General features: G+C 52.0%; 1 protein-coding gene across 1 annotated transcript in view; it reads left to right on the top strand.

The window, feature by feature from the left end:
- The window catches only part of DLGAP2 (DLG associated protein 2), a 338329-nt gene that overhangs the window by 299900 nt on the left and 14252 nt on the right, over nt 1-24177 (top strand). Inside the window, exons 6-11 of the mRNA XM_069464631.1 lie at nt 1828-1975; nt 4193-4409; nt 8579-8581; nt 15751-16100; nt 17101-17142; nt 22988-23073. Of these exons, the coding sequence (XP_069320732.1) occupies nt 1828-1975; nt 4193-4409; nt 8579-8581; nt 15751-16100; nt 17101-17142; nt 22988-23073 (846 nt within the window). The remainder of the gene's footprint in view (nt 1-1827; nt 1976-4192; nt 4410-8578; nt 8582-15750; nt 16101-17100; nt 17143-22987; nt 23074-24177) is intronic.

Raw genomic sequence — 24177 nt, 5'->3', positions numbered from 1 at the left:
CCCTCCCACGGGCCACAGCTGGGGTGCTGAGGCTGTCCCCGAAGTCACCTCCCGGTGCTGGGCAGACACCAGACACCGGGACAGAGAGGACACGAGCCCTTCTAGCCGATTTCCTCAGTCTGGGAGGCAACTTTAATTTGAGAATTAAAATGACAAAGTGGTTTTATTCAGAAGGGAGAGCTGTTATGCTGGAAGACAAACGCTCGCTGGCAGCACGCAGGGTGTGGCCCCAGCAATCTCAGGGAAACACAGGGAGAGGAGAGAAGTGGGAAGTTGCGTTTCTGCAAAGACAAAGTTGAGTCCAGTCCACAGCCTGAGTCGGGGCCCAGAGCGTCCACGTGAGGCCACACCAGAGCTCGGGCTGGTTCCCCAGCACATGTGGTATGAAACACACTCACACGCATGCACACACGTGTGTGCGAGGGAAGCAAACCCTGCAGGGCCATTAGCAGGGCTGCGGACGAGTCCATTTATCAAAGTCAACTTGAACCCCAAACTCCAGACAGTCTCTAGGTGCTGCTGACATTTGCTGCTCTTGAACCTGCTTTGCTCAGGCGGGGACAGCCAGATGGTCGGTTGGTGTCTGCTCGCCTGTGCTGCACCCCGGCTGGTGCAGGGCAGGTCCCCAAACCTGCTCCGGAGCTGCCGTCCCGACCCGACCTCACCAGGAGCAGTGGGCGTGGGTGAGAGCGGGCGGAAGACACCCAGCTCTACACACCGAAGTTAGAGGCGGCTTAAAACTGATTTCTTACCCCCTTCTCTCTCTCTCTCTCTCTCTCTCTCTCTCTCGGACTATATTATACACTGTCTTTTAAAACAAAAATTTTTAGCAGAAAGAATGACTTTAAATCTATAATTCATGAGCTTCACTTAATAAGAATTTATAGAGTCCAATTTTTTCTCTGATGTCCCAGTTTTAAAGAGAAAAGTAAATTGCAGAGAAAATTTACACCAAGAGTTTACTTTGCAAACAAAGGACACACTTCAACACCTGACTGTGGAGTCAGGATTGGCCACCTACTGTTTACATACATTTTTATACACGGGCTTGTGCAATGTTCTAATGTACTTAATGTCCCTACGATGGTCCAAATCAGGAAAGAAGAATGATTAATCATTTCTATCCATATTAATCTAGTTTTGATTTTTTTACAAAATGGATTTTCATTGCATTGTGGAAAGATTGTCAATAAAACTTGAAAGGGGTCCAAGTAGCTAGAAATTTAAGCTCAGCTAGACTGTCCATACTCTTAGCACTTTATAAAACAGCAAGAGAGAGACCAGAGAACATTGATCTCTGAGGGAGTTTGGAAGAAAATGATCAAAGGAACGATTTGGTTTCTCCATCTTCTCCTATTTGCCTGTGTTGCATAATCTGGACAGCTTTGAATAAGTTAAAACTGAAAGTGAACCTTTTCTTTTTTCTTTTATTTTTCTGAGTGTGTAAAGTTGCCAAAAGCTGACATGATATTTATGAGGCTCCCGGAGCTCGCGGCTCAAACCCAGGAGCTGCGTCCGCCACTGTGCTCGTGAGTCACCGGGGCCTTCGGCACTTTGTTAATGTGGAATGACCCTGATTTCACTACTTGGCCATAAAAACTCAGGCTTCAAAGGCAATTTTGCAAATAGCCTGCCCTATTACTTTGATGAAATTCATGCTTGTAAATGTGAACCTGAGAAGATAGATGTGAGGCAGAGCTTCCGTCAGACCAACGCGGAGCGCGAAGCCTCACGGCAGCCTCTCAGCACAGGCCAGAGTGATCTCTCCCGACTCTCCCCTCGGTGCAGGCTCACAGGACCCCTTTTCTCCTTTCTCTTTTCCTGTAGCCAGAGCTACCTGCAAGCTGCAAGTGACATGCCCATTGGTCACAGCCTGGACCCCACCGCCAACTACAACTCCCCGAAATTCCGCTCCCGGAACCAGAGCTACATGAGGGCCGTCAGCACCCTGAGCCAGGCCAGCTGCGTGAGCCAGGTGGGGGTCCCCTCTGTCCCCTCCCGAGGCCCAGGCTGCAGAGCCAGGTGGGGGTCCCCGCTGTCCCCTCCCAGGGCGCAGGCTGCAGAGCCAGGTGGGGGGGGCCCAGGGCCCAGGCTGCTGGGGAGAAACGAGCCCCGATCAGCATCTTATATGCAGACCAGAGCATGCAGGAAGCTCCTGCCTGGTGTTAGCTTGACTGATTGAAAACCCATGAACTTTAAAGGTTAATTTTTCTGACATTTATGACTCTATACCATTTCTACGTTGATTTCTTCTGAGTAAGCAATGGCTGATAAACTGGTCATCTCGGCCTCTTTCCTTGATCTAGCACAGGCCATCTTCCTTTTTCTGGGGACTTTGTTCCGATGAAACAGGGCCAGGGAAGGGCTCTGCCTATCCGGCTTTCAGCCCTGTCCTCGTGATTGTCATGGAAGGTCCCCAGGGAGGACAAATGGTGGCCTCGGTGCCTGGTGACACCCCGAGAGCCCCATTCCTCAGGCTCACTCCAGGGCAGGACCTACTTCTGGAGGCTCCAAGGCCCCAAGTAGGACCCGTGGTGCCCTGGAGCCACCGAGCTCTAATCAGGCCCTGAGACAGGGCGGCCCCCAGGGGAAGGGACCCTGCACCCCACCCTTGGAGGACAGCGAGAGAATGTGCGATGACCAAGTGAGCAGGCCCTGTTCCTTCCAGTCACCCCGTACTGCAGGACAAATATGAGTAGGGTTTTACAATTTTAATTAAGCACAGAACTTATTTTAACTGCCTGTGGAAACGGTGCTCGAACTCACCTTCAGTTTGTAAACCGATGGGCATCAGTGCTCAGCTCCAACACTGGTGCTGGGGACAGTCCCAAGGGGCAGGTGACAGGATTCCACCCACCAGACAGAGGACGAGGCTGAGTGTGAAGAGGCACATGGCCGAGCCCAGCAGTGCTGCCCCAGGGGAGACAGGCTGCCTGAGAGCCCAGCTCTCACTCACGTGCGTCGTGAACAAGCATCCCCCTGTGCACACGTGTGTTCACCTGTGTAAGACACACCCCAGGGGGCTGCCCAGAGTCTACAAGTAACGGGGGTCGGGGGAGCCCCTTACCAAAGTTCCCGCCAGCCAGGGAGGGAGTCGCTCACAGAGCTGGGCCCCGGGCCCGTGAGCTCCCCTGCCTGTTACGGGCCCCGTTTCAGGTTTTCATTCTTAAAATTCTCATTCCTCCTCCCACCGGTCTCTTCAACATTGTTCTAGTCCTATAGTTCCCTTTATTAGATTTCCATTTAAAATCTCCAGATTTGGCTGACGGGACACACACAAGTGTCACTGTCAGGAAACCCCAGCACAGTGTGTCATCTCCGATCCAGCCGCCCTGAGCAAGGCCCATGACTCGCCTGGCAGCTGGGCCCGTGCGAGCACCAGCCTGGACCCCCACACCCCGAAGCCAGGATGACGTTCTTCAAATGCAGTTGCAACACCAGGTTCCCAGGGTGACTCCAAACCTGGACATGACAGCACAGGCTGGGAAATAATTGTTTTCCCTGCTGAACTGTCAAAGGAAGTGACTTATACTAATATCCTCGGCTAAAGGAGGGGGGGACCTAGAATTTAGGCAGAGCAACTTATCTCCTGTGAACAAAAACACCGAAGCAGCCATTTCTTTCTCATCTGGGCTCGGATTCGTGCCGCTGTGGTGGTGAGGAGGAGATGAGCTTATATGCCAGATTTGTGATTAGTTTCCATGGCAATGGGTAGACGCAGGCTCTCCGATCCCGAAGAACTAAAAGTAGCTGAAGCTCTTGCACAGCCTCCTTCCCCAGAGTCATCTGTGCTGCAAATAGCTGGGAGAGGTGAAGGAGGCATTTGGGGAGAGGAAGGAGAACCGAGGGTTGAGCACTTGCTTTGCACCAGGTGCTGAGCTGGGCTTCGGAAAGCGCTGTCTCTCCTGAACTCGGTAATACCCGCCAGCCACACCCTGAGGTTTGCCCGTGGGTCCCAGGAATTTCATCAGCCTCTTAAAAGTGGCTGTTCCCTAAGTCTTCTGCAAGGAGAATCCCAGGCAGCCACTTCCCCAGCTTAGCAGATCCCCCATGCTGGTTTCAGATTGACTGTGCTGAAAATACCACACTGCAAATGAGTGTCGTGGGATGAATCCGCCGCCCTGCTCTCTGGGAACATGGCGGTGGTGGCTGCGCCGAGCCCGGGCGTCAGCCGCGCCTTCGCTCCTTGCAGGTGAGCGAAGCGGAGATCAACGGGCAGTTCGAGTCGGTGTGCGAATCCGTCTTCAGCGAAGTCGAGTCTCAGGCCATGGACGCTCTCGACCTCCCGGGGTGTTTCCGAACACGGAGCCACAGCTACCTTCGCGCCATCCAGGCCGGCTACTCCCAAGATGATGAATGTATTCCCATGATGACGCCCTCCGACATCACCTCCACCATCAGATCCACAGGTAAAGGGCGCCCTTTCTGACCTGCCCGGGGGAGCACCTGCAGGTGCTCAGTCTGTGTCCTGGGAGGAGCGGGGCTCCCCTGCACCTCTGCCCTCCCAGCGGGGCTCCCCTGCACCTCTCCCCTCCTGACGTGCTCTGCAGGCATTTGGCAACTTTCCTAACTGCGTTCGATACCTTGTTCCTTTTGCATGGTGCTTTCGTCTTTTATAGATCACTTTTCTCTTTCTTAGAATGAAATCTGTTATCGAGGTACCTTAAAATAAACACATCTAACTTTTGTAAAGTATTGCATAGGAGAAAAAAATTTAAGTGCTAACATTTGGAAGGTGACTGCATTTTAAATATCCAGGTTTAATAGATTGCAGTGAGGTTTCAGTGTCTATGCAGTGAATGACTCCTGTGTCCAGCCTCAGTCTCTGTTGCTTGGTGTGCAGATCTATAAACATGATTCATTGCTGCAAACCAAATCAGTCATTAATGTAAATTCACTAATCGTCTTAGGGCTCTAGGCTTCAGGCTCACAATGTCCTTTCGTTCTTACGGAGAACCATCCTCACCCCTTTGAAGATTTACCACCTCATGTAAACATCCCTGCCTGATATTTCACTGCATTATTATTATTTATGTGACACCATGAATATGCATAGCCCAGAGAAGCCCATAAAACAGCGAGCAGCAAAGTCCGCCTCGCGGCCCGTACGGCAAAGGGGAGCAGCTATGAAAGAACAGTGTGGAAGAGCGAGCTGTTCTGCAGAGCATGGGTCTGGGACGCCGCGGACACAGCACGGAGTTTGAAGGGCAGCTGGGGGAGGAACAGGGCGAACTGTGTTCACAGAACCGGCATTGGGAGCGGAAGGCGTGTCACCATTGGGAGGGCTGGGAAGGGGTGCGGCGCCACACCCAGGAAGAGCGCGTGTCCGTCTGGATGCCGGAGGGAGCGAGGGCTGCAGGGGACGCGCGTTGCAGAGCTTACACCAGCGGCCACGGCCCCGCGGTCGGTGCACGTTGAGAGGGAAAGTTCACGGTGCGTCTCAGAGTGAAGGAAATAACACCGGATCCAAACCCTGCTCTATCAGGTCACCGCGGTAAGATCTTGGCCTCCTTAACTTCGTCCACGCGCAGTTTTTGAGGTGTTCAAGCGAAGCGGCAACCTTAGATACCTTATTCAGGTAAGCTTCGCGATTATTTTTCAAAGAAAGCTGTGGACCCTCGGTGCTCTTTGCCTCTGGCTTCGTGGCCCCTGAGCAGAGGTTTTCCCAACACTCTGACAGCCACGCCTTGGGCCTTCCCGAGATGCCGTCGGATCCCGGCAGGCTCTGCCCCCCGCGCAGTCTGTGGGCGCGGAGGGCAGCGAGGACGGCCTGCCCGCGTGAGCCCTGCGGGGCGCTGAGCACTGACCGTGCGGGCGCAGCGGCCATGGGGCAGCGTGTGGGCGGCGGGGCGCGGCCTCGGCGTGTCCTCTCGGGTGGCCTGTTCCACTTGCTCTGCCCCTCGGTAAGTCTGGGGACCACCTCTCGTGCTCCGCCCTGATGAGAAAGGGCAGCGTGAAAACAGGGTGGAGTGGAAACATAGGGAAGTAATGAGCTTTGCAATCGTTGCATTAAAAAAACACTTCAGGAAACCACTGCTCACATACTCACCAATATCTGTTTATTGCCTCTTATGAGCAAGTGAACAATTAAGCACTTTCATGGTCTTCAGAAATGCTTGGAAACAATAATTACCTAGTAGAAAACGACTTTATTGTTTTTAGGGCTGTCATTATAGAGAGAATAAAAATAAAACAGATTTCATGGAGATAAAAACCAGTGCCAAACTCAGACTAAAATCCTAATTTATTATACTGTGATACACTACAATTTTTACCATGTACATTTTGTATTCCAAAAATGTACACTAAATAAATTACCCCAAAATGCTTCTATGTGAAGTTTCTACTGGATCTTGGCCTGCTTGTGTAGTCGAACTTTTCCTCTCGACCACGTGGGGAGAGTCGGCGTCGTGGAACCGTGATCAGATCAGGAAGAAACGGAGAACGCAAGGAGATGCCGTCAGCACCGTCCAGGCGCAAAGTGCCTTTTCAAAGAAACATAAGTACGGATTCATCATTAATCTCTCCCTTTTCCTGTTTTACTCTAAGTATTGTATATTAAATATCTATAATCTTTCTTTACTAAATAGGATTTAGATGGCATGTCGTATAGTCCATTTAATAAGATTATGAAAAATACCAAAGACATGAAAAATCCGTGTCTGGAAAGGAGAAGTTTGGAGGACACGGAGGAAACCCATCACAGCGTGCGGCGGAGATGCCCGAATAACCCTGACAGCTGACCTTCAGTTCGGTGCGGAGCTTCCTGTCAGCAAGGCACACGGAATTCAGTGATTTTCCACGTAAATACGTCTCACCTTTGCATTTGAATCCTTGGGAATCCATATGCTAACAGTAACAGTTAGTAGCCATCTTCTGTCGACATATGCATCCGTGTGTGGGGGGAGAGAGAGAAATTACTTTGACAAATTGAGTTTTTTGTGGTTCTAAAACTAGCTCTTGAAAATAAATCCAAGATGTTTTCAAAACCATTCCAAAGTGATTATTTTGAAGAATAAGATTCATTTAAGCATGTTCCTTTATGCAAGCTTGAAAAATAAAAATTGGTGTTATTATCAGATTGTCTCGCCTTGTATAAATGCAAACATATAATTTTAATATTCATATAATAATAAATTCAGTATCAAACATATGCATGAACAATTTATTAAGAATTTAAAAACACGTATTAGACAATCTGTTTCGCACGTGGACGGTTGAGGCTCCAGCGTCTGCCTGGGGGGTCTATGTGTCCACCAGGCCTCAGAGGCAGGTGGCGATAGAGCTGCAATGGCTCTGCCAGTCTGGCCCCCAGGACTGCAGCCGGGGACAGAAGACGCGGTCAGACAGCACGACCCACGACCACAGACGTCCCTCCAGCCCGCTCTTCCTTTCATTGTGAAAAACAGTACATATTGATTAGCGTCCCCTCGTTTAATGAAGTGGTTTTGAAAACATCTAACTTTCATTTCACACCTGGTTCCTTCTCATCTGTGAAATGATTTATCGGATAGATTTACTTGTCTAAATATGCATTTCACCCGATCTCTCTAGGGAGGAATATCACTGATATTATGAAGGAAAGTGGTATAAAATTCGATTATAATGATTTTTCTCTGGGTCAAAAATTGTCTCAACATAGGACACCACTGATTCCAGAAGCCATTAAAACAAAGGGAAAAATCTATACAAAGCGCGGCAGAAGAAACAGCCGTAGACTTATTTTTATTTTATTGTTTGTATTTCTGCAGCAACGTATCTCTCAAGGGTGCATACTAACTCCATCTTCCAACATAGATATTTACTACCATATAGGGTAAAAGTATCTCTATATTTCAGTGTTTTCCATATTGGAGGGAGGAAAATCAGTTTTCAATACTATGATTTTCCTTTCTGTTTTAAATTTTACTTCTTTGTTGACCTGTCTCCACCTGAAGAAACATGACTGTGTATTTCATCCTCCCACTTCTGCTCTTCTAGAAATAAAAGACCGTGTTTTACGTAATGCTGTCTTTTTACCGTGACTGGATTTTCAGGTGTGTGAGCCTGTTCTGTCTCCCTGGAAAGCCCTGACCTATACCATACCCTTAAAGGGTATTTCTTCAGGCTCTATATTTCACATGGTCAGAGGACTCTCACCATCAGCCCTTCACCCTGGGAAACAGCTTGAAAATTAAAAAGCTACATCGGAAACGTCAGTCCTCGTGGCTGAGTTGGGGAAGTTTCACTAAAATGAAAGATGCTGTCACGGGTATCGATAAGCTGTTTGTAAACAATCAAACAGGTGTCTAAATGCATGTCAATTATGCACCCAGAAAGCGGGCAAAAGTAAAATAAAATAAGTCATATTAATAAAATAACTGTATTTACAAACCCATTTGTTTCAGACAGCGCATGGGCACAGATCGTGTGCCCCTCGGGGAGCGGGCTCTGTGCAGAGGCGGAGACACCCCCCACACACACAGCAAGGGCCACCTGCCCCCCCCCCCCCCCCCGGGAGCACAAGTCCCTCCGGGGCATGAAGTCCATCCTGCTGCAGGGCTGGGCCGGCCACCGGACAGGGCTGTCCTGGCGTTAGCAGGTTAGCCAGGCCCGGGTGGGTGGAGCCAGAAGGAAAGGAAATCGGTCGAGGGAGACCCAGGAAGGCCTGGACCTGTCACACAGAGAAGCTCGAGAGGCCGAGCCCAGGGGCACAGCCAGAGGAGAGCGGCTGGTGCAGAATTCAGGACGGCGGCGTAACGGGGCCTCAGGCCCCCAGCGCGTCCCACGCTGGCCGAAGGTCCTGGGAGCACGACCCTCCCCACAGTTGAAGGCATGTGGCTCTGGGGACAGCCGTGTCCCCCTCACCGGACGCGTCCTCCGTGAACACCTGCAGGAAGGTGTGGCAGCAAAGTGCAGACCCCCGAGAGACTGGTTCTCCACACACGAGGTTCCTTCCTGAAGACTCGAGGGGAGTCGCCTGGGAGGCCTCTCACCGCGCACGTTTTAGTGGTTTGTTCTGCGCGTCATCAGCCTCCCTCGCGCTGGAGCCCGAGCACCGGGGAGGCCGGGGCTTTTCTGCGTGGCGTGCAGTAGACAGTGCATGAGCATCTGCTCATTTCTTTAATGAAAACAATGAGCAATGAATTAATTGAGAAACAGGATTTTCTCTCTCTCTGTGAGCTACCGTGAGGTGCTAGGGCTGTTGCCAGCTTGCAGATGACTTTCGTTTTGTGAATGTTCATGCTGAGTTTCCGGGAAGGCAGAGAAGAGAGAGAACAAAGCCTTCGTGTCGGGCCAGTAGCACCGAGGAGGTCGAGGGAGTTTGGGGACGTGTAAATCCACAAATCAGCCCTGCCGTGGACTCGGGGAACTTCCTTGTGGTCCGTCGTAGAATTTGTATCATTTGTTCCTCCAGCTCCCAAAGTCAGGCTCAGGCTTTCCTTGTCTTTAATAAAACGTAACGCACGAGACAGGACGCGGCCCGGGCGGCAGACCAGAGCCCTGAGCAGTTTCTGCAAAGCGCAGTGAATTGCCACGTTGGTCTGTGTCAGCGTGTGCGCCAACCTTTCCCGGCAACGCGCCCCTTGCCTGAGACCCGTGGGGAACGCGGCTTCCTGAGACCCGGAGGACCGGGGCGAGCCTTTTCCCTGCCTCCCCAGACGGTCTTGGCGTGGGCTCCACCGTCGATGGGGAACGTGAGACAGATCTGTCTCCGACACTCGGGCAGAGCCGCAGTGGGCAGGGCGCCAGCCGCGGGTCGCCTGTGTGTCTGCGCTCCCCGTGCGTCCTCGCTGCGGTGGGTGCGGGAGCAATGACCCCGTCCCCTCCCCCAGCAAGGCAGCAGGGGCCCGGTCACCCAGCTCCCAGGGGCCGTGCCCCGTCTAGTCAGGGCCGTCCCCACACCCCACACGCCTCCCATCACGTGGTGCCTTGGTTCTCGTGGGCTCTGAAAGTTCACAGAGAGGACTCTGGTCCCAGGAGCCCTGATGTTCCAGCACAACCGAGGTCAGCCGTCCAGCTGGACAGAAGACAATGCTCAATGCTCGTCTGTCCCGGGGTCGATACCCGGATTTTCTTCTCACTGTGCTCACCTTGAGGTCATGACCAGGCGTCCCCGGTGTGGCCCTGGGCGCCTTCAGCTCTCCGATCAGACTTTATGGGAGGAGCAGGCGATGCCGAGGTGCCATTAATCTGATGCAGAAGCATCGGCAGGTCAGAGGTGAGGCAGTGAGTACGTTTTACTCTTGCAAGGAGCACTTGCTTTATTGTCTGGTTAGTTTTTATTGAAGTTCACTCTCTTTTCCGTAGTAACTTTGGATGTGCTAACTCAAGCATCAACAGCGCGAGGCATTCATTGTTCACCACATGCGCTGTGAAAATCTTCTCTGTCATCAAACAAAACAGCACCTACAGCCTTAGCCCTCCCTGTGAATCTTGGGAGTGGAAGTGTCATTCTGGTTCAGCTTTCGTGTAGACGTCATTCACGATGAATGTCCCAAGTACAACTAAGTACACTCACACGACACACTGTCACACTCACGTTGGCTGTGAGGCTGTGACAGGTGCCGTCTGCTGTACAATTCACAGCTTTTCAGAAAACAGATTCACCAACATCGCCTGCTTATTGTCCTGTCAACTTTTTCGCTGAAAAAAACCACTCTTTTCAACAATGTTTTTCCTCAGTTTAAAGCTTCTCATTCTTAAAGAATGGGGACATCATCGTGTCCTGATGAACAGTTGAGTTGGGAAGGAACCACACTGTCGCTGATACGTTGTTATTTCTTGTCTTGACTCCCGATCACCCTGAAACTCCATGTGCTCGGCTCCCTCCCTGAGAGCGACTTCGTTTTCTGGGTCGGCCTTTTGTTTTGCCATCGGGCCCTTCGAACATTCCAGACTCTGTTCTCAGAAACTTACGTGACTCCCCATCACTAAAAACTGACTCATTCTCAGTCTTTCTTCAGCAAGCACAAGTTCTTCCTGTGTGATGTGATTCTCGAGTGTTCAGGATGAAAACAGGAAGTGTCTGGAATGCAGACAGCTGTCATCACTTTATCTGACTGTCTGCAGGATGCGAAGTGCCGGTTAGACTATAATTTCTTGCTAATTAACACATTCAAAATAGACATCTTTGCCAGTAACCTATCCATGTGGCCCCAGAACTCGTGTGGCCCACATAATTTCTTGTAACTTTAGGGAAACCATTGTGTGGGCTGTGATTTCTGCGTCCTGTCTGATTCGCACTTATGTTTTGTGACTAACATTAATTAAAGTGTCAACATGGCTTTAATCCTTTATGTTGAATCTTTTGCCATCAAAGTTTGGTTTCTCCAATACTCATTCCCTCATTTAGACATTCATGGGCTTGATTACTGTAATTCCTTTTATGCCGCTCTCCTTGAAGCTCTAATTAAGAGAGAGCAATGAATTTAAGTGTGGCTGTTACGTTCAAACTGCACGGCGGTGCTTGCCATTCAGAATGTATTTTATCTTGATTACGTATTTGTGCTTTATACGATAGAATGCTAATTTTTAAATTTTCTTTTTGGCTTGCAAATGACTTTCAAGGACTGAATTCAGAAACGGTGTCCAGAATTCCAGGTGTAAGTCGATGATCAAGCGCATATTTAAAGCAATGATATGTTCACACTGGAGAGTGTTCAAAGCCACACAGGTGTAGATCGCGGAGCAGTTTGTCTCATCTCATCGAGATTAGCGTATTTCCGTAGAACACGGTGCTCCAAACTCTCCTCCACCAGACCCAGTGCCTTGAAGAGCTGAAGGAAAGCCCAGGGAAAGCCAATTTCCTTTGCTTCGCGTCCTACCTTGGACAGACAGGTGACTATTTCCTGATATTGCCGTGGCACGGCAAAGAATGTTCTAGACCAGCACGGTCAGCCTCACTCTCTGTGACCATGAAATGTTCTCTGCTTGCGCCGTCCAGGGAAGCAGCCGTTAGCTGCAGCGGAACTGCTGTGTAAGTGTGTTCCAGGCATTCAGACGCTTTAGAAGTTCAGGCCGTTCGCATTTGGCCGGCTCTGCCGTCAGACGCTGCAGTCAGACGGAACCTCCCAGTACAGTCAGGGTAAACACTGAACTTGGGGCGCAGCTGCAGGGGGGACACGAGTCTCTGGCCACTGCCTCTGCCTCTGCCGGCCGCTCCGCCGCTCCCCACGTGCGTCCACCCTGCCTTCTTCCCGCCTGACTGTTCTTGTCACTCTGGAAATCTGAGAAATTTACCCAGAAAGGGGTTTCCAGACGAGATTCACTCGATCCCAGACGCATCGGGAAAGTGTGGCTCTAACTCGCCTTTTCCTGCCTCGTTCGCCCGACGCCCACGGGCTGGACCGGTCCACCTGTGCAGTTCCTTTAAGCACCAACACGGTTAGTTTCATGCACTTTTTATAGAAACCTTTCTAAAATGTATGATACGCACGGATCCCCCGTCCTAAATGGCGGAATTAACTTCCCTTTGTGCACAAGCCCTTAACTCGGCCTCAGTGTACTCGGCCGGCTTCCGCCCCAGCATGGGGGGTGGGGGGCTCCCCCACCTGTCTGACCCAAGAAACCAGCAGAACCCAGACGAACCCAATAACTGAATTACAAAACAGAGGTGCGTTTTCATCTCTCTCCCTGTAATTAGGAAAACACTTTAAAAAGTCACCAGGGATTTTCATAGTGTTATTTACGTGGTAAAAGAAACCACTAATAGGCTTTTAAAACCAAAACGATGTTCATGCCTGGACCGAATGTCTTTCTTGAAGAGAGTCGTCAGGTCCTCAGATACTTTCGGATATTAAACAGTCATTTCATTTTTCAAATTTCAAAATACATATTTAATCACTTATGTTAAAATAACTCCTGTGGGATTGTTTGGTAATCCCTGTCTCTATCTTGATTCATCTTCTTTTTGAAGATGTACATACTTTGAGTTACATTGCTAAAGTAAATCTAAAATTTTCAAATATATTTGATGTTCTCCTGACATACATAAAGTGGTAGATAACATTGCCTGTAACTAATAATGATTAGTTTTGGTAAGTATATTCTAATTATATAGTCACATAAACAGAATTAGGACAATTATTACCACCCAACCTATCCAACTGAGTAATTGAATATTTTTCTGGAATGTATAAGATACTTTTGTTAATTGTTGATTTTAATCTGTGGCAGCAAATTAATGGGATCAAATGATCGTTTTTAATTCTGCCTTTACTGTTGTTTCCCAGCTTCTAATTCTACTTTTCATTAGTCATTCAGGAATCCATGGTTCTGTCACACAGAGCTGTGTGTACACAGCAAATGTTCACCCAGAGAACGGGCAAATGAGTGAATGAGTGTATACAATTATATACTTGAGTTCTTCAAAAAGCATTTCTCAATATTAGTCTCTATATCTAAAGTGTTTTATGTACTGTAATTTTTATTTACCCAGGATTGACAACCAATACTTAATTTTTAAATTATAAAGTTCAAAAATATTCAATTAACCAGGAATGTAAAAGTGATTTATTGTTCTACTATAAACAATCTCACTCGGAAAAACGTGCGGGATTATATTACATGCCTATAGGACCGCTGTAAGTGGGAGGGACAAGTGTCACACTCACTTGTCCTTGTACTCAGAATATGTACATTAAATGCCTGTCCCAGACCTCCCAGTACAACCCCCCTGGACTTCTATCGCCACCCAGAAGTCTGGCAACTGAGGGCTGGAATTTTTATGTGTATTTCTAAATCTGTTTCTTTCTTTAATGCCTATAAAATTTGTATTAATAATTCTCTGAACATCAGGGTTCAGTTATTTATATTGAAACTATGTGTTAGATTTTTCATGGGGTCACGTACAAAGGGAAACACATGGAGAAGGGTTAATATTTTCAGGGGCTTAAAAACGTCCCCCCAGCACACGCAGTCCCTCCCGTGGAAAGGTGGGTAGCTCGGGTTCTGTGCTGGGAAATCCTCAAATGTTCACCCAGGACTTTCCCTGCGGTTCTGCGAGGACAACAAGGTGGCATGTCCCCCTGGGCGGGGCCGCGGAAGCAGAGGGGGCCCCCTGACTCCGAGGCTAATGCTGGAAACTTCCAGCCACGGGGATCCTTGTCCTCCCACTTTCTGCCCACGTGCCGGGGAGAAAATTGCCTGACCTGTTTCTACTTTCTGGGGTCGTGGACAGGCTGCTGCTGCCGATTCTGTAATCGCAGCTCAACTGCGGTGACTTTAGGATCTGAACAAGATGCGTCATTACTCAAGAAGTCGAACAACTGCAGTCATTGGTAAAAGATATTAAAATACTGCAGTGAGAGGTCTCAAAGCAAGAGTCACACATTAGCGTGCATTTTTCATCGAGGGGACAAGAGAACAGCGGAATGGTCATTTGACATTTTCCCTAGAAAGTAAATGATTTGAGGAAAACTCAGTGACACTTCTAAAGAAAAGAGGTGGGCTGTATGCCCGGAAACTAGGGTCACCAGTCAAGTCAGCCCCCAAACGAAAGCCTCCAGACCCCTGGGGGGAAAAATCAAATTAAAATCCAGAGGATCTTTAAGTCAGAGAGTAGTCTCTTTGTTGAGTGCCAGTGACCCACCGATGCCACACCGCCTTCCACACCGCACTGTGTCTCTGCTGCGGAGCCTGAGGGCCCGGGGGCTGCACGTCCCCCTCACCCGCCCCGCAGCCAGCTCCGTCCCCTGGAGGCACAGCCAGTGCCCTCCCCGAGACCCCTACCAGGATCCGGCCTGACGGAGTCCCTGTCCTGATGCTGCCCCTTCAAACTTCAAATGGACCACCGTCCCGGAGACGTGAGTGCAGGTGACCAAATGAGACCCCCCAGAAAGACGCAATGGTTAGCTAACTTGGGTGTCTCAGCCTGGGCTCTGTTGATGGTTGGGGGTGGCTACGTCTCGGGGCTGAGCTGTGCATTGCAGGGTGTTTGGCAGCACCCCCGGTCTCCACCTGACAATGTGTGTCAACCAAAAATGTCTCCAGACATCGCCCAGTGTCCCCTGGGGGAGAGGCACAGAACCACCCCCGGCTAACACTGCGGAAGCGTTTGGCGGGAGGACTTGAGGTTCACCCAGTGCCCAGGAGGCTGGCTGACTCGGGGGGCGGCGTGGACCCCTCAGGTGCAGGCTGAGGAGGGGAGAAGGGCTGGCAGGTGCACGGCCCTCGTATCCCTTTGCAGGGACATCTTCGACTTACACCCACTGAGCCTGTATTATGGGGAAGCAAACAATTTTCTGATATTATATATTTTCTCCATTGCAAAATAATAGTATTCATCGTAATGACTTTTGAAAATGCAGTCTAGGAGAAGAGCAAACAATTGCCATGTTGTCACTCAACCAGAGCCGCGATTAACATTCCACGTACTGCTAATCTTTTCTCCTGCACAGTTTTCTTTACAAATATGCTCTGTCTTTGCCCGTCGGTCACGTGGCATCCGGCCTGCTCTGCTAACTTAGCGGGAGAAAGCGCCTCCTGCGCCTCACAGGGAGACAGCGGTGGGTCTGCGTTCTGTCCTGCGGGACACGCCTTGCTTCATCCTGTCTCTATTTCAGGGTTTCGTGATGTCGTTATAATTCTTCACTGTTACAAATGTATCCACATAGACGATCTCATTCTCCTCACGGTCCACATGGCTCCCGTAGGCTGGACACCAGGGGTGGACTTGCTGGGCGGACCACAGAGTGTTGCTCAGGGAAGGTGCAGACCAGGTGCTGAGGGGAGAACACGCGTGCTGACTTGGGTTTCTCTCTCTTCCAGCCGTTGCATACACGAATTACAAAAAGACACCCCCACCCGTACCTCCCCGGACCACCTCCAAGCCTCTGATCTCGGTGACGGCCCAGAGCAGCACCGAGTCCACCCAGGATGCCTACCAGGACAGCCGCGCCCAGAGGATGTCGCCGTGGCCCCAGGACAGCCGTGGCCTCTACAACTCCACGGACAGTCTAGACAGCAACAAGGCCTTGAACCTGGCTCTGGAAACGGCCGCGGCCCAGCGCCACATCCCCGACAGCCAGGGCAGCTCCATGCGGACCAGCGACAAGGCCATCCTGGCATCCAAGGCCGAGGAGCTGCTCAAGGGCCACCGCTCCTCCATCGGGATTCAGGTAGCTCCCCCCACCGCCCGGCCCTGGGCAGCTCCGCCCGGGCTGCACACAGCCTAGCATAAGCCAGAGCTCAGACCCACAGCCCGGGGCCTTGGCCTTAGCCGTGACCCTTCGCAGGGCCGTGAAACGTGAGCGCAAGGCCGGAGCCCCCCAGGGTGATTCGGAGCCCAGCTCGCTGGGACCAGAAGGAGACCAGGCCCCACGCTCTGTGCCCGGCCACCCTGAAGACCCCTCCCCAGCTTGTGCACATTCTGGGGGCCAACGTCTCCTTATCATGGAGACTTAAGAGGGGTGGGTTTTGGTTGAAGCTTGATTTTCAAAAGCTTTGCCGCCTTGTGGCCAGGCCAGTGGCGGAAACGGTCCTTGGGAATAAAAGGTCAAAGGAAAAGCAAATCCTCCCCGCACACAACTGGGGCTCAGGCCATGCCGAGCGTGGGCCCCACGGGCCCCTCTCCCCAGGCCGCCGGGCGCCCAGCGGTGTTCAGTTCAGCCGTGGTCACAGATGCGCATCCGCCGCGTCAGACCACGGAGGGTGGACCTACCGTCCGCCGAGGCCCCAGGTATCCACCCCAGATGAGGATTTGGCGGTGGGTTCCTCCCTGCGCATGCAGAGCCGGGCTGGCTTCCGCGCAGGCCTCACCTCCACCCTGCACGCCATTCCAGTAACAGGTGGACTCGGTGCGCCAGGGCCGGCGGGGAGCTCTGATTCCTCCCCGGTGACTCTTCCCTTCAAAGACGTGGTTAAGCAGGGTGGACTGTCAGGTCCTCGGCCAACGCGGTTCCCCTCCCGCGCCCTCCCTTCAGCCTGTGTCCAGTGGAGTCTCAAAGACCAGACGCTTAGTCGCGCTGCACAGGCCCAGGGAGGAGGGCGCGGAGCGCGAGGGCCAGGCCGGAGGGCGCTGGTGAGGGGGGCCGAGTGGGACGGACAGCAGGGGAGCCTGCCGCTGGCCCGGGTCCCCTGAGCCAGGTCTCCACACTGTGGCTTCGTTGTTTTGTTTAGGATTCTGAGTTCCCAGAGCATCAGCCATACCCAAGGTCAGATGTAAGTACCGAAATACGCTCCACGCCAAGTACGCATGAATTTTCTTTCCTCTCCCTTTTTCGGATGACTCATACGACTGCTCTTGTCGCCTCTGTCCTGACGCTATATGCCAGGCGCTATGCTGGGTGCTCCGTCCTGCTGCAGGAATCCCTGCCGCCCGTCGCCCCTCGTAGACGAGGACACGGGGCTCTCTGAGGCCGGTAACCTGCCCGCAGCCCAGGACCGCAGGGTCCCGGCACTCGTGGGTGGGCACCCCAGGATGCACTTCCCCACCTCTCTGCTCGGAGTCACGTCTGCAGTAGAGACTCTACTCGAGAGGTCCCCAAATTAGCCAGGCGACTCCATGTTGCCAGGCGCTCACCCCCTCTCTGGCCTTCTCACCTGCCGCCTCCCACGAGCATCCCCCAGGCCGCCCGCCCAGCCTGACCACGTCTCCATCTGAAAGGAGTGGGGACAGAATTCTAGAAACCCATAAAATCAGGTCATCCTATGGGTGCCGGACCGGCCTCCCGCCCCAGCTCACAGCCAGGCCCCTACCTCTCCTCCACCAGCCCTCCTCCGGGCAGCCGACCTCTCCCCCTGCACCCGCCCCGCCCCGGCTTTGCCTTCGGAAGCTCGGCCGGCACTAACCTCCCACCCCGTGTCCTTCCGCGGCTCACCCCGTGTCCTTCCGCGGCTCACCCCGCCGCACCCAGCACAGCGCCTGGCACATAGGAGTGCTCGGTCCATGTGGGGTCGGCGCCGGGTGCGTGGCTGGTGAGGATGGATGTGGACGCAGGGACACGAGGGGGTGACTGGCCCACCTGTCGTTCGTGGCGGTAAAGCAACGCGCAGCATCGTGTGAGCGTAACCTCTGGATCGTGCAGGGGAAGTGGACGGAGACGGTAGAAAGAAAACGTGGTCAGAGAAACTCAAGGATCAGGATTAAAAATAGCCAGAGAGAGGAAAGACAGATGAGTTTAGGACCAACGGAAAGACTGAGGAAGGCAGGAACACGGAAGTAGATGTTTAAGCGGATGAAACCCCCAGGCCGCGGGAGGGAAGCGGAGACAGTGCTGGTCTAGCCAAGGCACAATGTGAAATAGTCCAACAGACAAAACGATTGTCTGCACAGCCCACCAGGCGTCATTAATCCTCATAATAACCCTGACTGCCAGTGTTGTTTCCCCTCTGAGGAGGGGGAAACTGAGGCTCAGGGAGGTGAGTGACTTGCGGAAGGGCGCGCAGCTGCCGGCGCGCAGGAGTGTGGGTCCTGACGCCTGCGCCTGGCTCCACCCACTCCAAGCTCCTTCCCCACCAGAGGAGAGATCTCAGCTGCGGGACCTGCAGGGGTGACCTGGGCGGGTCGCTGTCTCAGCTCCTAGGAACAGCGGCTGCGCCGCGCGGCTCACCCAGCGTCTGAGGGCGCTGACCCGGGACGCTGGGCGCAGCTGTCTGAAAGCAGCGGTGGCGGTTTGCCTTCTGCAGATGCTGCTCCTACAGCTGAGCAGCGCTCTCGCCGCTGAGTGCACGTCTGCGACGCGCCCGCCCACGTGTGGAGCGAGGGCTGCCCAGGGGCGCAGCACGGCAGTGACAGTCGTGGTTCCCCTCTGGGGGCTGGGCTGCAGCTGCTGGGCTGCCCCGCACGGGACGCCCAGGGGGTGGGTCTGGCCTCCGCCACGCTCCCTGGGGACCTGGTCCTCCCACCTCGCCCAGCGTGGCCCAGGAGCCAGCTCAAGGCCCCTGCTCCTCAAGGGCTGGGTGCCCCGGCGCGAGAGTAGCCCTTACGGCAGAACACGCACACAGTCCCGCCAGAGCGCCGCGGTGCAGGCAGGTGCCCCAGGACAGCGTCAGCCCTTGTCCTTCTGAGCCCCTCAGCTAGGTCCTCTGACCCGGCCTCACTTCGATTTTCCTCACTGTGATGGGTCCATTTAGCTATTTTCTGTGTGTTCATTTGTGTTTTTATCTGGTTTGTTTTGCAGTTTTTCGTTCTCATGTGTGTGCGCACGCACGTGTGTGTGTGTGTGTGTGTGTGTGACTCTGTTGGAAACATTTCCTGCTCCCAGACTGCAGGGTGGAGGAGCCCCAGTCAACGCTCCGGAGTCCTCCCGCCTCGGGAGACCCACTTTGAACAGGAGCGGCTGCCACTGTCCCTCACCTGGTGGGGAGAACGAGGGTCCGCTGGGGGTCTGTGCTGCTCTTGGTCCTGAACACCTGCCGGGCTCCCCAGATCGTCAGCCTGGGCCTCCTCTCTGGCGCCGGCTCTTCAGGCCGAGCACAGGGACTCCTGGGCTTAGAACAGGGCGTGGAGGGAAAGAGGAGTTTGCATTAAACCAGCGCACCTGCCCTGCCACATGTGGGCTCTGAGGGAGGAGAAGTAAGGAGCTTGTTGGGAGAGCGGAGACTCCAGACTGGCGCTCTGGCTGATGTCACAGGTGAGCGGACCCCAAAGCCAGCCTGGGACTCCCACTCTGGCTCCCCAAGGAAAGTGGAGCCTCCGCAAGGGGGCTGGGGGGGCAGGTACATGTTGGGGACAGCACCAGTGGTCTTGGTGGCCCATCTTTGTTCTCCTCAATCCTCCAACAGTGCCTGATGCACGTGGCTCCTGTAGAACTGTGGTCCCCAAACCCTGGGCCGTGGACCAGTACCGGTCCATGGCCTGTTAGGGACCAGACCTAAGAGCTCCGCCAGCCTCCCTCCTCCCAACAACCATGGAAAAATCATCTTCCATGAAACTTAGGAACTGGGGGCCGCACAGCAGGAGGTGGGCGGATGAGTGAGTGAGGCTTCATCTGTATTCACAGCTGCTCCCCAGCGCTCACATCACCTCCTGAGCTCTGCTTCCCAACCCTCAATCCATGGAAATACTGTCTTCCATGACACTGTCCCTGGTGCCCAAAAGTTTGGGGACTGCTGCTGTAAAAAGTTAATATATGCATATATTTTTCAAAACTTTTAAAATCCATTTACACCCCCAGCCAGAATTTCCTTAGGAAAAGACTCCTCAAAGTTTCCTTTCCACCTTGCAAAACAGTAACCGCTTTCCTCTGTGCTGAACTTGCCTGTTTTTCTATCGCATATAAAGCCTGTCCACCCCCAGGATTTCTGCAGTTGATGAGCCTTCCGAGCCTCCTGGACGCACATGACTTCAGCAAACCCCCTGGGCCTTCACCGCCCAGCCGGAGAGAACGTCACTTTCCTTAGGAAGTTTTCACGTGCCAACCCCTGTAAAACCTGTAAAATGTATCAAATGTGTATTCCTTTAATTTAATACACCTGTCATTATTCACCTGACAGCCCTAAAAGCTGAGCTGAGAAAATGGAGAATTAGCCTTTGCTGTGCACAGACTTGCCCTGACCGGGCCTCGCAGTTTCTGCATCAGCCAAAGGACGAGTCTGACGGGACCCTCCTTTTTGAGATGAGGAAGCCCAGATTCAACAGAACTTCAGAGACTTTCCTATGAGTCTCGTGGCCAGCAAGTAGCAGCGTCTGACTGGCCCCCAAAGCTGTATTTCTATAAGTCATTATAAAAACAACAAAACTATAGCAGAGGAAATTTGGAGACTTGAGAAGGGAAGAAAAGAAATCCTTTTGTTATATTTTATTGCACTTTTCAGGCACTTACTTGGTCTGTCGTGTGTCTGTGGATGAGTGTGTGTCTGTGTACCTGTGTCTTGTAGTTTGTGTCCGGGGCACCTGTCGGTCCACGCTCTTTAGTCCAAGTCATGCCACGAGCGCTGTTCATGCTCTGACTTCATAACCACCCTCTCCAGTCACCGCGCAGTGCTCTGCGTCACCAGCAACCGTGACTTGCTGGGTCCTCTTCTCCCACTTCACACCCCCTCTTCCCCTGGTTTCACCTCGTAAATGCCGCCAGGGTGACACCGCAGCCCTTGTCGGAATTTAAGATCATGTCCTCAGGCTACAGCCCTACAAGGAGAATGAGTGACACAAATGTTCTCAACATTTTTGTGATAAAAATCATCGCTCTTTTCATCACAAAATCTCTTTAAAAGTACACATTTGAATTTATTTCACCCATATCATACATCTGTTGAATTTGGCAGTATCTACCAAAATTGTAAAATGCAATGCCTTTGACCCACCAACCACAGATCATGTGGATATATTCACAAAAGTTCACACGGACACACAAGTACAGACGTGTGTTTCTAGCAGCCTTATTTATAATGGCAGAAAACCAGAGATGACCAAAGCATCCGTCCACTGAAGACTGAACACATTAGGACATATTCACAGCATGGAACCATGCTCAGTTAAAACAGAAGGCAGCTGCGCACGTACTGACATGGAATTTTAAATGCATTGATTTTTATTTTGATCCTTTTGTGTAAAATAATAATCTTCATGCCCCAAAAGGCAAATCGCATAAAGCCATGACACACTTAAAACTAGAAAAAGGGATGGTGGACCCCGACAGGAAGGTTGGGATTTTCGCTCAAGAATTCCTCATTCCTCCCGTGGTCTGTCTGTTTCTTCTTCCTGCTGTCCAGACACACAACACAAGTCAAGTGCAGCATCCACGCCTGTCTTCAGAATTATTCCAATAAAAGATGGGATGTCTCTGACCATCTCCACAGCTCCGTAGCTGCCCGAGAGCACCAGGGCCTTCACATGGCGTCTTCCTGCCGCAGCACTCGGCCCCACGTCAGAGAGGTCCAGGCCAGAGTCCTGGCTCTGCCCCCAGCAGGCTGGGCAGCCCTGAGCAAGTTACTCACCTTCTCTGGTTCCCCAACTGTTCCATGTGTCTAGAAACGCCAGCAGGGTTGTTGTGTGGGTTACACGCCATAAAGCTAATGACACTTTGGCTCTATGTTCCTCCCAAGCGATCATCCTCGCTTCTCCCAGCTACTGCTGTGAGTCAGCCTGGCGCGCGGGCTCAACCTTGGGGCAGCCACAAATCGCAGCCCCAGAAAGACAGTGTCACCACTGTTTGTTTAACGCTCCGCACCTTATCCTTGGTGCGATCAGCAATATTTTTAAGAAAAGGTGTATTTTATGACTTAGTTATGACATTTCAGATGGGAGCCAAAAGTCCTTTTGATACAATAGGCAATATTTTTGTGGAAAAAGGGATGGTTCAGTACCTGGAATCATATTTATGGCTTAACTAACCTTTGGTTTCACAGACTTTTTGTACTGACTTGGGTGGTGTTTTAAATAGAAAACGCACTGTGCTAGAATTCCCTTGCGTGGCAGCTTTACCCGGCTGATGGTCGCTAAAATGCTCCATGGCTTTGTGGAGACTTTTTGGCAAATGAGGATTCTCTGTAGGAAATGTGGTTCCTGTTCTGGTCTGACATCGCCCTGCCGGCGGCTCCCTTAGCAGATGCGGGACAGCCCTATGTAGAGACAGGTGGAGAGTTTGCCTCAATGTTTCTGATAAATGCTTAAATTCCTTTCTGTGTCTTTTTGTACGTGGATGCAGCCATCAGTATAATTCTATCAAATTGCTTATTTGTTGTCGGAAGCTATGTTTGGTTCACGCTGTGCTCACTTTCTTCACCGTAGGGTGTGGTAAGAGCTTTTGAGTCCTGTAATATTGCATCCAGCAAAGACTAATTTTTGCCTGAGCTGAACTAAGCAGTCTTATCTGCACACATTTAAAAGACCAAAGTGCAGCACGAGTTCAAGTAGTCACGTAAAATACGATGAACCGCAGTAGCGATGTAATTACACCGAGATGAACGCATTTCCCTCTCTGTGATTTTACTGGGTCAAGTGCATCTCTGCATTAATTAAACAAATGCATAATTAATCACAGAAAATGAACAACAAAAAAAATAGCCCGTTGCCCAGGCCCCACGTCTCAGTGCTAAAGTGAGATGTTCTGTGTTGAATTAGGTGGAAACAGCCACAGATTCCGACACGGAGAGCCGGGGCCTGCGGGAATACCACTCTGTCGGCGTGCAAGTGGAGGACGAAAAGCGGTAACTCACCCCTGCGACATACGTGATGCTCCCCAAGCAAGAGCTGTTTGTCAGAAACCTGACTGCAAACCTCTAGATCACGCCAGCCATCAATATTCATGGCATTTGTGGAAACAGGGTCATATATTTATACTCTTCAATTTATATCATTCAAGTGTGCGTTAACATTTGCCTATGTCTTGTTTTTGCGAGAGGAAAGGGAATAATTCTTTCTGAAGTAATTTACCACCTGTGAACGCAGAGCGGCTGACAGCCGGAGAGTCGCCGCTCTGTGCGGGGAGAGAGGCAGGCGGGAGGTGGAGCAGGCGTGTGCCTCTCACCTTGCGCCGAGAGAAGTAAGAAGAACGGGAGGGGCGAGAATGAAACAGGTCCGCGCCGCTAGCTCTGCCGTGGAACTGTTTCACTCCAAAGGAACTGCCTCAAAATATAACATGCACAGAGATGCCCACTGCGGTGGTGGTGTTTCTGTAGCAAGGCAAGGTGATGGCTTCAGTTTACATGTAAAACAGCACATGTTGTCAGTTTCACAGAAACACACGCTGCTGAGAGCGTTGGGTGCTGGGCCTCAGCGAGCCCCTGCGGGGGGGGGGGGGGGCTTCGGTGCCCGACCTGTAAAGGTCGACTGCCAGGACACCCAGACCCCGCTAACGGCCTCCCCCATTTCCGAGCAGACGTCTTAGACCCTGGGCGTCTCCTGCACCCGGGGGGCGGGGCCTGCGCCTTCCCTGCGAGCCGGGGCTCCTCAGCTTCCCGCTGCTGCCAGCAAAGGAGACCCGTGGCCGCACCAGTCACCAGCTGCACGTGCTGCTGTGTGCAGCATGTGGTTCCTCACTGCAGGGCCAGACAGACGGCCACAGTGACCCGGCATGCGCAGGCACACGCATCACACGCAGAGACACACGCTACACAGACACACATGTCATACACAGAAACATATACATGCATTGCATGCAGAGACATACACGCTACATAGACACATACCACACACATATACACAGAAACACACACGTCACACGCAGAGACACATGCTACACGGACACACATATCACACAGACACATCTGCCACACACACAGATACACATATCACACACACAGTGATACACA

Source organism: Eulemur rufifrons, unplaced genomic scaffold, assembly GCF_041146395.1.
Source record: "Eulemur rufifrons isolate Redbay unplaced genomic scaffold, OSU_ERuf_1 scaffold_81, whole genome shotgun sequence".
In the NCBI taxonomy this organism is placed as follows: Eukaryota; Metazoa; Chordata; class Mammalia; order Primates; family Lemuridae; genus Eulemur; species Eulemur rufifrons.
This window is presented reverse-complemented; position numbering and strand designations above follow the sequence as displayed.